Here is a 14,435-nt window from a genome sequence, read left to right on the forward strand (position 1 = left end):
CCCTCCCCCCTCCTCTCCCCACCCCCCCTCCCTCTCTCCCCCCTCTCTCCCCCCCTCTCTCTCCCCTCCCCTCCCTCCCCCTCCCCCCTCCCTCTCTCCCCCTCTCTCCCTCCCCTCTCCCCCCTCCCTCTATCCTCACCCCTCCCTCCCTCTCTCTCTCTGCCCCTCCCTCCCTCTCCCTCTCTCCCAGTCTCCTCCCCGCCTCCACTCCCCCGCGGCCACAAGCCGCGTCTCCCCGCTGCCGGCGGCCCGGGACGGTGAGTGGAGTCGGGCCCTGCGGGGGGTGGTGACGGGGCGGCGGGGGGGGGGGGGGGGGAGAGTGCGGGGGCCCAGCATGGCCTGTGTGCAACCCCCCCTCTACCCCCCTCCCCTCCCCTCTCTACCCCCCTCCCCTCCCCTCTCTACCCCCCTCCCCTCTCTACCCCCCTCCCCTCCCCTCTCTACCCCCCTCCCCTCCCCTCTCTACCCCCCTCCCTCCCCTCTCTTACCCCCCTCCCCTCTCTACCCCCCTCCCCTCCCCTCTCTACCCCCCTCCCCCTCTCCTACCCCCCCTCCCCTCCCCTCTCTACCCCCTCCCCTCTCTACCCCCCCTCCCCTCTCTACCCCCCTCCCCCTCTCTACCCCCCTCCCCTCCCCTCTCTACCCCCCTCCCCTCTCTACCCCCCTCCCCTCTCTACCCCCCTCCCCTCTCTACCCCCCTCCCCTCCCCTCTCTACCCCCCTCCCCTCCCCTCTCTACCCCCCTCCCCTCTCTACCCCCTCCCCTCTCTACCCCCCTCCCCTCCCCTCTCTACCCCCCTCCCCTCCCCTCTCTCCCCCCTCCCCTCTCTACCCCCCTCCCCTCTCTACCCCTCCCCTCCCTCTCTACCCCCCTCCCTCCCCTCTCTACCCCCTCCCCTCCCCTCTCTACCCCTCTCCCCTCTCAAACCAACCTCCTCTCTCTACCCCCTCCCCTCTCTACCCCCCACCCCTCTCTACCCCCCTCCCCCTCTCTACTCCCCTCTCTACCCAACCCCCCTTCTACCCCCCTCCCCTCTCTACCCCCTTTCCCCTCTCTACTCTCCACCCACCCCCCCTCTACCCCCTCCCCTCTCTACCCCCCTCCCCTCCCCTCTCAACCCCCCTCCCCTCTCTGCCCCCTCCTCTCTCTACTCCCCTCTCTACCCGCTCCCCTCTCTACCCAACCCCCCTTCTACCCACCCCCCCTCTCTACCCCCTTTCCCCTCTCTACCCCTCTCCACCCCCCTCTCTACCCAACCCCACCTCTCTACCCCCCTACCCCTCTCTACCCCCCTACCCCTCTCTACCCCCTCACCCCTCTCTACCCCCTCCCCTCTCAACCCAAAACCCCTCTACCCACCCCCCTCTCAGCCCAACCCCCTCCTCTACCCAGCCCCCCTGTACCCCTCACCCCCACTCTAACCCCCTCTACTCAACCCCTCCCCCGTCTTGCCCCCGCGTCTCCACCCCCTCCACCTCCTCTCCCCCCTTCCCTGCATCCGCCCGTCCCGTCAGGATAGCACAGTTTACCCAGACGTGTGCGTGTGGTGCTCCGCGTGTTGTCCCGTCCCGTGACGTGACGGTGTGTTTCCATGTTGCAGCGTGTAGCGTGTGGAGAGCATGGCCGCGGAAGCAGCCAGGGTGGCGCGGATCGTCAACGAGATGGTGGTGGAGCGCAGTGAGCGTTTGGGTGAGGGGGGCACAGAGTGGGGGGGGTGAGGGGGGACAGACTGGGGGGGGTGAGGGGGCACAGAGTGGGGGGGTGAGGGGCACAGAGTGGGGGGGGGGTGAGGGGCACAGAGTGGGGGGGGGGTGAGGGGGGCACAGAGTGGGGGGGTGAGGGGCACAGAGTGGGGGGGGTGAGGGGGGCACAGAGTGGGGGGTGAGGGGGGCACAGAGTGGGGGGGGTGAGGGGGGACAGACTGGGGGGGGTGAGGGGGCACAGAGTGGGGGTGTGAGGGGGGCACAGAGTGCGGGGGTGAGGGAGGACAGCTTTGGGGGGGTGAGGGGCACAGAGTGGGGGGGTGAGGGGGGCACAGAGTGGGGGGGTGAGGGGCACAGAGTGGGGGGGTGAGGGGGGCACAGAGTGGGGGGGTGAGGGGGGCACAGAGTGGGGGGGTGAGGGGGGCACAGAGTGCGGGGGGGTGAGGGGGGCACAGAGTGGAGGGGTGAGGGGGGACATCTTGGGGGGGGTGAGGGGGGCACAGACTGGGGGGTGAGGGGGGCACAGAGTGGGGGGGTGAGGGGGGCACAGAGTGGGGGGGTGTGGGGGGCACAGAGTGGGGGGGTGAGGGGGGACAGACTGGGGGGGTGAGGGGGCACAGAGTGGGGGGTGAGGGGGGCACAGAGTGGGGGGGGGTGAGGGGGGCACAGAGTGGGGGGGTGAGGGGACAGAGTGGGGGAGGGGGGCACGGAGTGGGGGGGTGAGGGTGGCATGGAGTGGGGGGAGCGGGGTGAGGGGGGCATGGAGTGGGGGGGAGCGGGGTGAGGGGGGCACAGGTTGGGGGGAGAGCGGGTTGATGGGGACACAGTGGGGGGCACACAGTGGGGGGGTGAGGGGGGGCACAGGTTGGGGGGAGAGCGGGTTGATGGGGACACAGTGGGGGGGAGCGAGTGGTGGAGAAGTGGGGTGGCTGTGACGGGATGGGAGAGACCTATGACTGGCTGTGGAAGTGGGGGGGTGGGGTGAGGGTGACCTATCCCCTGGGTTGGGGGTGCCTGGGGAAGTGGGGGTGACCCAAGTCTGGGGGTGGGGTGACTGCGATTGAGGAAGTGGGGTGAGCTGGGGCTGGGTCTGGAGTTGCCACACTGAGAGCTGAGGTCCACACTGCCGTGGAAGCTCTGCTGGAAATAGCCGTGTAAAGTGATCAGGGCTTCACCTGCCCTAGTGCAGCTCTCACTGAGAGCTTGACTCGACTTATAGACGCCAGCGTTGGACAGTTGCTGGTTCAGAACTCGAAGCCAGCAATCTAAAGCGCAGACATGCACACAATGCCGGAGTAACTCAGCGGCTTAAACAGCATCTCTGGAGAAAAAGAGTAGGTCATGTTTCAGGTCGAGACCCTTCTTCAGACTGAGATGAGTCTCGACCTGAAACGTCACCCATTCCTTCTCTTCAGAGATGCTGCCTGTCTCGCTGAGTTACTCCAGCTTTTTGTGTCTACCTTCAGTGTAAAGCAGCATTTACTGCACATCAAGAGCTCAGAGTAGGAAAAACGAGTAGAAATCCAGACGAGGTCTGTGATGCAGGATTGGTTGCCTGGCAACTGCAAGCTTGTGTTTTAGTTAATTAAATTAACACATTGTTTTGCACAGATATTGTGGCCGATTCTTGGGTGCTATTCGATGTTTGAGAAGCATAGGTTTAGGGTGAGAGGGAAATGATTGAAAGGAGGCCTGTGGGTGGAGACAGATACAAATACAATATTTACAAGGCATTTGGACAGGTATATGGATAGTGTGTAAGAAGGAACTGCAGATGCTGGTTTACGCTAAAAATAGACAAAAGTGCTGGAGTATCAGCGGGTCAGGCAGCATCTCTGGAGAAAAGGAGTAGGTGACGTTTTGGGTTGGGACCCTTCTTCAGTCAGGAGCTTTGATTTGTCTTTTTGCATACCTTTCATTCATTTGTTTCTTTATACCTTTTCATACCTCTTGTTTTCCTCTCCCCTGACTGTCAGTCTGAAGAAGGGTCTCGACCTGAAATGTCACCTATTCCTTTTCTCCAGGTATATGGACAGACGAGTTTAGAGGGATATAGGTCAGATGCGGGCAAATGAGACTAGTTCAGGTAGGCACCTTGACAGGCAGGTAGATGGGCCGAAGGGCCTCTATCCGTGTGGTGCAGCTCTATGACTGATGTGGTAGATGCAGGAACAGTAAGTGTGGTGACAGTGAAGCTGATTGTAGATGATTTCAGCAGCAGAGGAGACAACTCCTTGGATGGGACAAAGTTTTTAGCACATTAATGCTAACCTACACACACTATAGACATTTTACAATTTTACTGAAGCCAATTAACCTTTTAAACATACTTTTAGAGAGTAGTGGTTTCAGAAAGAACTGGTAGACGATAAGAGGAGCAAGGCAGACTAAAGGACAAGGAGTGACCCATCCAAATATGGGAGTGGACATCGATGAAACACATGGGAGCGGAGGTTTGTAAATGCTGCTTACTGTTCAGAGGCAGTGTTGACGTAAGCACCGCTCACTGTCTCAGAGAGAGTCATGCAGCACAGAAACAAGCCCCTCGGCACAACTTGCCCACACCAGCCAACATGCCCATCTACAATTGTCCCACCTGCCTGCAATTGGCCCAAGACCCTCCAAACCTGTCCTATCCATGTACCTGTGAAACTGTTTCTTAAACTGCCACTGTGGCGCCCCGTTCCAGAGAAAAGTCCATTGTCCACAATGAGGTAGATTGGAAGATTGGGATGCACCCTAACTTGTGTTGGACCATTGACTTGTCCGATAACAGCGGGGAAGAAGCTGTTGCTGAATCTCTGGAACGTGCTGTTGAGCTTTTGCATCTCCTGCCGTGCGGGAGAGGGGAGAAGAGGGAACGATGGAGGTGAAGAAGGTGCTTGATTATATTGGCTGCTTTCCCAAAGCAGTGTGAAGTGTAGATGGTGTCAATGGTGGGGTGATTTGTCTGTGAGACCGACTGCTACGTCCACAACTCATTGCAATCTCTTCCGGTCTTGGACAGAGCAATTCCCAAACCCAGCTGTGATGCATCCCAATAGGATGCTTTCCCCAGAGCCCGTGTAGAGGTTGGTGAGAGTCGTTGGAGACATTGCGAACTTCCTCAGTGATCTGAGGAAGTAGAGGCTTGCCTGTGTTGTTTTGGCCGTGGCTTCAATGTGGTTGGCACAAGATAGATTGTTGGTGATATCTACCCTCGAAACTTGAAGCTTATTTTAGTTTATTGTCTTGTCATGTGTCATATTTGTCTTTTTGTCACCGAGGTACAGTGAAAAACTTTTCTGTTGCATGCTAACCAGCAGTGAAGAAAGGGTCTCGACCCGAAACGTAATTTATTCCTTTCCTCCTGAGATGCTGCCTGACCCGCTGAGTTACTCCAGCTTGTTGTGTCTGTCTCCGAGGTTGCAGTACAATGTTTGTGAGGCAGAGTTGGAATATTACTGTTCTATTTGCCACCCTACAGGATGTGCTTGCACTGGAGAGGGTTTGGAGGTGATTCACAAGATGCTGCCTGGATGGAGTGTTTCAGTTATCTACAGAGACTGGGTGGGCTGGGTTTGTTTTCCTGACAGTGTGGGGGGCAGAGAGCAAACCTGGTAGGGTCACAAAACTATGAGAGGCATGAATTGTATTGGACAATAGGAATCCTTCCTCAATAGAGAGTTGGTCGCGTCAAACGTACACTGGCCCCTTCCCCCAACTCCCTCTCCACTACATCGGGGCTGCTTCCTGCACGTGTGCACAACTCAGTGATTTCAACATCTCTGCACCAACTTCCACCCTGCCCTCAAAGTCAAGGACCATCTCTGACACCTCTCTCCCCTTTCATGATCTCTCAGTCTCCATCACAAGGGACAAACTATCGACTGACGTCTACTACAAACCCACCGGCTCCCGCAGTTATCTGGACTGCACTTCCTCCCACCCTGCCTCTTGCAATGACGCTGTCTCCGACTCTCAATTCCTCCATCTTCGCCGCATCTGCTCCCAAGATGAGGCTTCCATTCTAGGACATCCGCAATGTCCTCTTTCTTGAGTAGACGTGGTTACTGTCACAGATGGATCCCTCACCCACATCTCCTCTGTGCCCCATAGTTCTGCTCTCACTCCCCCTCGCCCCCAGACACAACATGGGTAGAGTTCCCCTGGTCCTCGCCTTTCACCCCACCAGCCTCCTCATCCTGCAACATTTCTGTCACCTCCAATGTGATCCCACAACCAGACACTCTTCCCATTTACACCTTTTCCGCCTTCTACAGAGACCGCCCCCTCAGCAACTCCTTGCTGAACTCATCCCTTCCCACCCAAACCATCCACTCCCCAGGTACTTTTCCCTGCAACGGCAGGCAATGTAACACCTGTCCCTATACCTCTTCCTTGACTGTCCTGGGACTCCAGCAGTCCTTCCAGATGAGGCAGAGGTTCACTTGCACACTTGCACCTCCTCGAACCTCATGTACTGCATCCAGTGTTCCCGATGTAGCCTCCTGTACATCGGTGAGACCAGGTGTAGACACGGCGACCGTTTCACCGAATACGTGCGCTCGGTCTGCCAAGGCCTGATGGATCTCCTCCATTGCCAGAGTAAGGCCACATGCAAACTGGAGCAACAGCGCCTCATATTCTGTTTGGGCAGCTAACAACCCAACGGTATGAACATTGAATTCTCTCATTGAAGGTTACACACCCCTCTTCTTTCATCCCCTCTCTTCCCTGTGCCTCACCCAGGTACACATCAACTTCATCCGCTATCCCACCGCCCTCCTTCCCCTCCCCCACATCCCCCAACAGCACAACACCATCTCATATTTCACTTGGGCGGTATGAATATTGATTAATCTAACTTCAAGTAACTCTTGCTTTTCCTCTCCCTCCATCCCTCCCCCACCCTAGTTCTTTGACACATGTCAATGTCCCTCCTGATTAATTTTATGGTTTGTTTGCCACGTTGTCACCTTCCTCTCAGCCAACAGTGAATCTTTGTACATTTCCTTGATCACGGTGGGCTTTGTTCTGTTCTTTTCACACCTTCCCCTTCCATATCTCTACTCTCCCTCTCCTCTGGCATTCAGTTTGAAGAAGGGATTCGCCCCGAAGCGTCACCCATTCTTTGTCTCCAGAGATGCTGCCTGACCCGCTGAGTTACTCCAGCATTTTGTGTCTGTCCCCCGCCACCGACATCCCTTGCCCTGGCTTTAAATTTCACTCCTCTTCTCTCCTGATCTTACACCCGTTTGTCTTTTCATCTCTGGCCTTTGTCCACTAGTATGTTAATCAAAACCCCCCTCTCACCTGTATCATCTGCTAGGTATCACAAAATGCTGGAGTAACTCAGCAGGTCAGGCAGCATCTTGGAGAGAAGGAATGGGTGACGTTTTGGGTCGAGACCCTTCTTCAGACTGATGTCGGAGGTGGGACAAAGAAAGGATATAGGTGGAGAGAGGAAGACAGTGGGAGAACTGGGAAGGGGGAGGGGAAGAGAGGGACAGAGGAATGTGGTCGCAGAGCAGGAGGGCAGGATGAATCACAGAAGGGGAGCAGTGAGAGAGCACGTCGCCAAACTCTCACCGAAGAGAGGAGGAGAACCTCTTCAAAGTAGACACACCTTGAGGATAAATCGCAGTGGAGCGGCAAGTTGTGTAGCAAAACAACCGCAGATGCTGGTACAAATCGGAGGTATCTGATACAGCAACACGTTCTCTCGCTGCTCCCCCTCCGTGATTCCTCCTGCCCTCCCACTCCATGACCATGTTCCTCCGTCCCTCTCTTCCCCTCCCCCTTCCCAGCTCTCCCACTGTCTTCCTGTCTCCACCTACATCCCCTCTTTGTCCCGCCCCCCCTGACATCTGTCTGAAGAAGGTATCACAAAATGCTGGAGTAACACAGCAGGTCAGGCAGCATCTCTGGAGAGAAGGAATGGGTGACGTTTGTGTGTCGCGACCCTTCAGACTGATGTCGGGGGGGGAGGGACAAAGAAAGGATATGGGTAGCCTAGAGATGGGGTACAAGTTGCATCAGGAGTTAAAATTGGCATGTAGCAAAGATAATGCTACGGTGGTTATGGGGGATTTCAACATGCAGGTAGACTAGGAAAATCAGGTTTGCACTGGACCCCAAGGAAGGGAGTTTGTCGAGTGCCTCTGAGATGGATTCTTTGACTTCTCCAACTTTAGATAGTTCCTCTGTCCCCCTCCCCCTTCCCAGTTCTCCCACTGTCTTCCTGTCTCCACCTATATCCTTTCTTTGTCCCGCCCCCCTGACATCAGTCTGAAGAAGGGTCTTGACCTGAAACGTCACCCATTCATTCTCTCCTAGATGCTGCCTGACCCGCTGAGTTACTCCAGCATTTTGTGATACCTTGGATTCTTAGAGCAGCTTGTACTGGAGCCTACCAGGGAGAAGGCAATTCTGGATTTAGTGTTGTGTTATGAACTGGATTTGATAAGAGAGCTCAAGGTAAAGGAACCTTTAGGAGGTAGTGACCATAATATGATGTTTTAATCTGCAATTTGAGAGGGAGAAGTTAAAATCAGAAATGTCAGTACTGCAGTTGAACAAAGGGGACTATGGAGGCATGAGGGAGGAGTTATCCAAAGTCGACTGGAAAGGGACTCTAGAAGGGATGATGGTGGAACAACAATGGCAGGCATTTCTGGGAATAATCAAGAAGATGCAGAATCATTTCATTCCAAAGAGGAATAAAGATTCTAAGGGGACTAAGAGGCAACCGTGGCTGACAAGGAAAGTCAAGGACAGTATAAATTTATAAGAGAAGACTTATAACATAGCAAAGATGAGCGGGAAGCCAGAGGATTGGGAAACTTTTTAAAGATCAACAGAAGGTAACTAAAAAGACAATATGGGGAAAAAGGATGAGGTACGAAGGGAAGCTAGCCAAGTATATAAATGAGGATAGTAAAAGCTTCTTTAGGTATGTGAAGAGGAAAAAATTAGTTAAGACAAATGTGGGTCCGTTGAAGACAGAAACAGGGGAATTTATTATCATATCATATCATATATATACAGCCGGAAACAGGCCTTTTCGGCCCTCCAAGTCCGTGCCGCCCAGCGATCCCCGTACATTAACACTATCCTACACCCACTAGGGACAATTTTTACATTTACCCAGCCAATTAACCTACATACCTGTACGTCCTTGGAGTGTGGGAGGAAACCGAAGATCTCGGAGAAAACCCACGCAGGTCACGGGGAGAACGTACAAACTCCTTACAGTGCAGCACCCGTAGTCAGGATCGAACCTGAGTCTCCGGCGCTGCATTCGCTGTAAAGCAGCAACTCTACCGCTGCGCTACCGTGCCGCCCTTATGGGGAACAAGGAAGTGGGACACGAGTTGAACAGGTGCTTTGGACCTGTCTTCACTAAGGAAGACACCAACAATCTCCCAGATATACTAGGGGACAGAGGACCAAGGGTGATGTAGGAATTTAAGGAAATTCACATTAGGCAGGAAATGGTGTTGGGTAGACTGATGGGACAGAAGGCTGATAAATCCCCAGGGCCTGATGGTTTGCATCCCAGGGTACTCAAGGAGATGGCTCTAGAAATCGTGGATGCATTGGTGGGATCATTTTCCAATGTTCTATAGATTCTGGATCAGTCCCTGTGGATTGGAGGGTAGCTAATATTCCACTTTTTGAGAAAGCAAGGAATTATTGACCAGTTAGCCTGACATCAGTGGTGGGGAAGATGCTGGAGTCAATTATTAAATTATTAGATAGCAGTAACAGGATTTAGCATGCAGCAGTCAGCATGGATTTACGATGGGGAAATCATGCTTGACAAATCTTCTGGATTTTTTTGAGGATGTAACAAGTAAAATGGACAAGGGAGAGTCAGTGGATGTGGTGTACCTGGACTTTAAGAAACCCTTTGATAAGGTCCCACGCAAGAGATTAGTGGGCAAAATTAGAGCACATGGTATTGGGGGTAGGGTATTGACATGGATAGAAAATTGGTTGGCAGACAGGAAACAAAGAGTAGGGATTAACGGGTCCCTTTCAGAATGGCAGGCAGTGACCAGTGGGGTACTGCAAGGCTCGGTGCTGGGACCGCAGCTATTTACAATATACATTAATGATTTAGATGAAGGAATTAAAAGTAACATTAGCAAATTTCCAGTTGACGCAAAGCTGGGTGGCAGTGTGAACTGTGAGGAGGATGCTATGAGATTGCAGGGTGACTTGGACAGGTTGGGTGAGTGGACGGATGCATGGCAGATGCAGAATAATGTTATTTTCTGAATGGTGTAAGGAAAAGGGGAAGTACAACGAGACCTGGGTGTCCTTGTACATCAGTCACTGAAAGTAAGCATGCAGGTGCAGCAGGCAGTGAAGAAAGCTAATGGCATGTTGGCCTTCATTGCGAGTGGATTTGAGTAAAGGAGCAAGGAGGTCATACTGCAGTTGTACAGGGCCCTAGTGAGACCGCACCTGGAGTATTGTGTACAGTTTTGGTCTCCAAATTTGAGGAAGGACATTCTTGCTATTGAGGGAGTGCAGCGTAGGTTCACCACGTTAATTCCCGGGATGGCAGGATTGACATATGATGAAAGAATGGAGCGACTGGGCTTGTATTCACTGGAATTTAGAAGGATGAGAGGGGATCTTATAGAAACATATAAGATTATTAAGGGATTGGACATGCCAGATGCAGGAAACATGTTCCTGATGTTGGGGGAGTCCAGATCCAGGGACCACAGTTTTAGAATAAGGAGTAGGCCATTTAGAACTGAGATGAGAAAAAACGTTGTCACCCAGAGAGTTGTGAATTTGTGGAATTCTCTGCCTCAGAAGGCAGTGGAGACCAATTCACTGGTTGCGTTCAAAAGAGAGTTAGATGGCGCTCTAAGGGCTAGTGGAATCAAGAGATATGGGGAGAAGGAGGAACGAGGTACTGATTGTGGATGATGAGCCATGATCACATTGAATGGCGTTGTTTGCTCGAAGGGCCGAATGGCCTACTCCTGCACGTATTGTCTATGTATCTATGAATCTATGTAATTTAGTTTATTTTTTGTTTAAGTGTACAGCGCAGAATCAGGTCCTTTGGCCCAGCGTCCCGGCCGACTCCATACGCTAACACTATCCTACACACTAGGGACAATTTACTATTTTTACCGGTCGACTATCCTTTTATAAGATAAATTTTTTATTGGAGATAGGTACATAACTTACAGTCATACATTTTTAAATTGATAATATTGTCAATTATTATTATATTGTCTCCAATACCTTTTGCCCCTTTTTTTTAAAAAACTAGATAGAACTAAAGAAATAGATGAAGTAAAGAAAGAAAAGAGAGAGAAGAAAAATAAAAACAAAAACAAAAACAAATTATAAAGATAAGGAAAAAGTTAGTTAAAGAAGAATGGAGAAATTTATTAAAATAACAAAAACTTCCTTCGAGATATATTCGTACATTTCAAAGTATAGCATTTCATCCATTCTTTAGTCCGAGTGCTAGTCAGGTTCCTGTGCTGAACCATTCTGACCCTTTAAGTAATCAATAAAAGGAGACCATGTTCCAATGAATAATTCCTGTTTGTCCAACAGGGAAAATCTGATTCTTTCCACGTTTAAGGTCTCCGTCATTTCTATAATCCACATTTTGATTGTGGGGGCCGTAGGGCCTTTCCAAAATTTTAGAATTAATTTTTTTCCTGTTATTAAACTATAATCCATAAAGTTTCTTTGTGTTGTTCTAAATGTTTGATTTAATTCTAATATTCCGAGTATAATTAATTTTGGATCTGGGTCCAATTGTGTGCTGGTTACTTTAGATATTATGCTAAAAATATTTACCCAGAATTTTTTAATTTTTATACAGTTTGCAAACATATGAAATAATGTAGCTTCTAAATGTTGACATTTATCACATTTAGGTGAGATATGTTGGAAAATTTTATGTAGTTTTGTTTTTGAATAGTGTAACCTATGTATTACTTTAAATTGTATTAGAGAATGTCTGGCGTTTAGTGAACACTGATGTATATGTTGCAAGCTTTCTTCCCAAGTATCTTTCGTAATTACTTGGTTTAATTCTTTTTCCCATTTTTGTCTGTATAAGTCCGTGGAGGGAATGTCACTGTCTAATAAGATATTATATATATAAGATATTAATTTTTCTGTATTAGGATGTTTGTTCCAACATTCATCAAGAATTTCTGAATTTCTAATTCGAAAATTTTGGGAGTTCGATTTTACATAATCTCTAAGTTGAAGATATCTGAAATAATCATTTCCACGAAGACCATAAGTCTGTTGCAACTCCTGAAATGTCAGAAAGGTGCCTTCCTTATAAAGTTGTCCCATATTTTTAATTCCATAATCCTTCCATTGTGTAAAACCCCCGTCTACCCATGAAGGCTTAAACAAAGGATTATTCACAATTGGAAGAAAAAGTGATAAATTATCTAATTTTAATGTCTTTTTTAATTGTTTCCAAATTCGTATAGCACTAAATATTATAGGGTTTTCCCTATAAATTTTTTTGTTTAATTTAGACGTAGCAAATAATATCGAACCAATATCAAAAGGTAAACAATCTTCCTTTTCCATTTTTAACCAGTCTGGTTGATGATCTATTTCTTCCAACCAGAAATTCATATTTTTAATATTAACTGCCCAGAAATAAAACAAAAAATTGGGTAAAGCCAGGCCTCCATTTATTTTTGATTTACACAAGTGTCTTTTGTTTATCCTATGATTCTTATAATCCCAGATAAAATCATTAACAATAGAGTCCAATTTTTTAAAAAAGTTTTTTGTCAGATATATCGGAATTGTCTGAAAAAGGTATAATATTTGCGGTAAAAAAATCATTTTTATGGCATTAATTTTGCCAACCATTGAGATAGGGAGTGTTTTCCAATATTGAATATTCTTATGTAGTTTGTTCAGTAATGGGGGGAAATTTGCTTTAAATAATGATGTATATATCTTAGTTACATAGATACCTAGATATTTAAATTTTTCATTTACTATTTTAAATGGAAATTGTTGTATTATCTGTTTATTATGTTCCCTTATTGGCATAATTTCGCTTTTATTCCAATTTATTCTGTATCCTGAAAGTGAACCAAATTGGGTTATTAGCTTTAATAAGTTTGGAATACTAATTTCTGGTTTTGTAATGTAAATTAATACGTCATCTGCGTATAGAGAAATTTTATTCACTGTGTCCTTTGTGTTATATCCATGTATTTCCGGATGCCCCCTAACTCTTTCTGCCAGTGGCTCAATAGCAAGCGCAAATAATAATGGGGATAACGGGCATCCTTGTCTACAACCTCTAGATAGGCTAAATTTCGATGACAACCTTTGGTTTGTAAATATTCTGGCCGTGGGATTTGTATATAACAGTTTTATCCATGTACAGAATTTCTCCCCAAGCTGCATATTTTCCATCACCGAAAATAAATAAGACCATTCAACCTGATCAAATGCTTTTTCAGCATCAAGTGAGATTATTGCTAGATCTTCATTAATAATTCTCTTGGAATATATAATATTAAATAATCTTCTTAGATTATAGTATGAGTATCGTTTCTGAATGAAGCCTGTTTGGTCAGGGTGTATTAATTTATTCATCACTGTACTTAATCTATACGCTAGTATTTTAGTTAAAATTTTTTGATCTGTATTTAAAAGTGCAATTGCTCTGTATGATCCCGGATCTTCCGGATCTTTATCAGCTTTAGGAATGAGTGTTATTATAGATTCATTTAGAGTGTCTGGAAGTTTCTGTTGAGTATATATATACTCATACAGTCTATGTAAACGTGGGCTAAGCAAATCATAAAATTTTTTATAAAATTCGGAGCCTAAACCATCTGGTCCTACTGCTTTACCATTTTTTAAAGAACCAATAGACTCCTCAATATCCTTTGTCGTAATCTCCCTTTCTAATACTTCTCTATCGTTTGAATCTAAACCTTTTAAATTACATTTTTTTTAAAAGTCTGCTATTCCTTCTGATTGTGCTACGGTTTTAGTTGAATAAAGGCTCTGATAATATTGGAGAAATCTATCATTTATGTCCTTGGGCATTTTTAATAATTCTCCTGTCTCTGTTCTAATTTTATGAATTATTTTTTCCCCTTCCATTTTTCGTAACTGACGTGCTAATAGTTTTTGTGGTTTGTCTCCAAATTCAAAATGTAATTGTTTTGTTTTTTGATAGAGTTTTATGACTTGTTCTGAATACATTTTATTTAATTTATATTTCAATACCGCAATTTTATTATATTTTAGAGTAGATGGCATTCTCGCATTTTCTATATCTAGTTGTTTAATTTCACTTTCCAATGTTTGTTGCTTAATCCTGTTCTCTTTATTATAAAAAGCTTGAGCAGAAATTAATGTACCTCGAACATACGCTTTAAACGTTTCCCACATAAGAGAAATAGGTGTGTCAGGGTTGTCATTTACCTCAAAAAATATTTGAATCTGTTTAATAATATATTCCTGGCATGACTTTTCGTTCACAATTTGTGGGTTAAATCTCCAATATGCTTGTTTCTCGGACATTCCATTTAATTTAATCATGAATGTTAAAGGTGCATGATCTGAGATTGTAATATTATGGTATTTTGAATTATAAGTGAGTGAGATAAGTTTAGCGTCGACCAAAAAATAATCTATTCTTGAATAGGTTTTATGTACAGGTGAATAAAATGAGTATTCTCGTCCAGTTGGGTTTTCCACTCT

At 47.9% G+C, this 14,435-nt stretch overlaps 1 protein-coding gene across 2 annotated transcripts in view; it reads left to right on the forward strand.

Moving 5' to 3' along the window:
* The first annotated feature begins 190 nt into the window (after positions 1-190).
* Positions 191-14,435, forward strand: part of lrrc20 (leucine rich repeat containing 20) — a 39,141-nt gene continuing 24,896 nt past the window's right edge. The window contains exons 1-2 of one of the 2 annotated variants that reach the window (XM_078428314.1): positions 191-257; positions 1,601-1,689. In XM_078428314.1, coding sequence (XP_078284440.1) covers positions 1,620-1,689 — 70 coding nt within the window. In that variant the 5' untranslated portion in view covers positions 191-257; positions 1,601-1,619. Of the gene's footprint in view, positions 258-1,498; positions 1,690-14,435 lie in introns of those variants that run through there. The other variant, XM_078428315.1, reaches the window with a different exon arrangement.

This window comes from Rhinoraja longicauda, chromosome 35 (genome assembly GCF_053455715.1).
Source record: "Rhinoraja longicauda isolate Sanriku21f chromosome 35, sRhiLon1.1, whole genome shotgun sequence".
In the NCBI taxonomy this organism is placed as follows: Eukaryota; Metazoa; Chordata; class Chondrichthyes; order Rajiformes; family Arhynchobatidae; genus Rhinoraja; species Rhinoraja longicauda.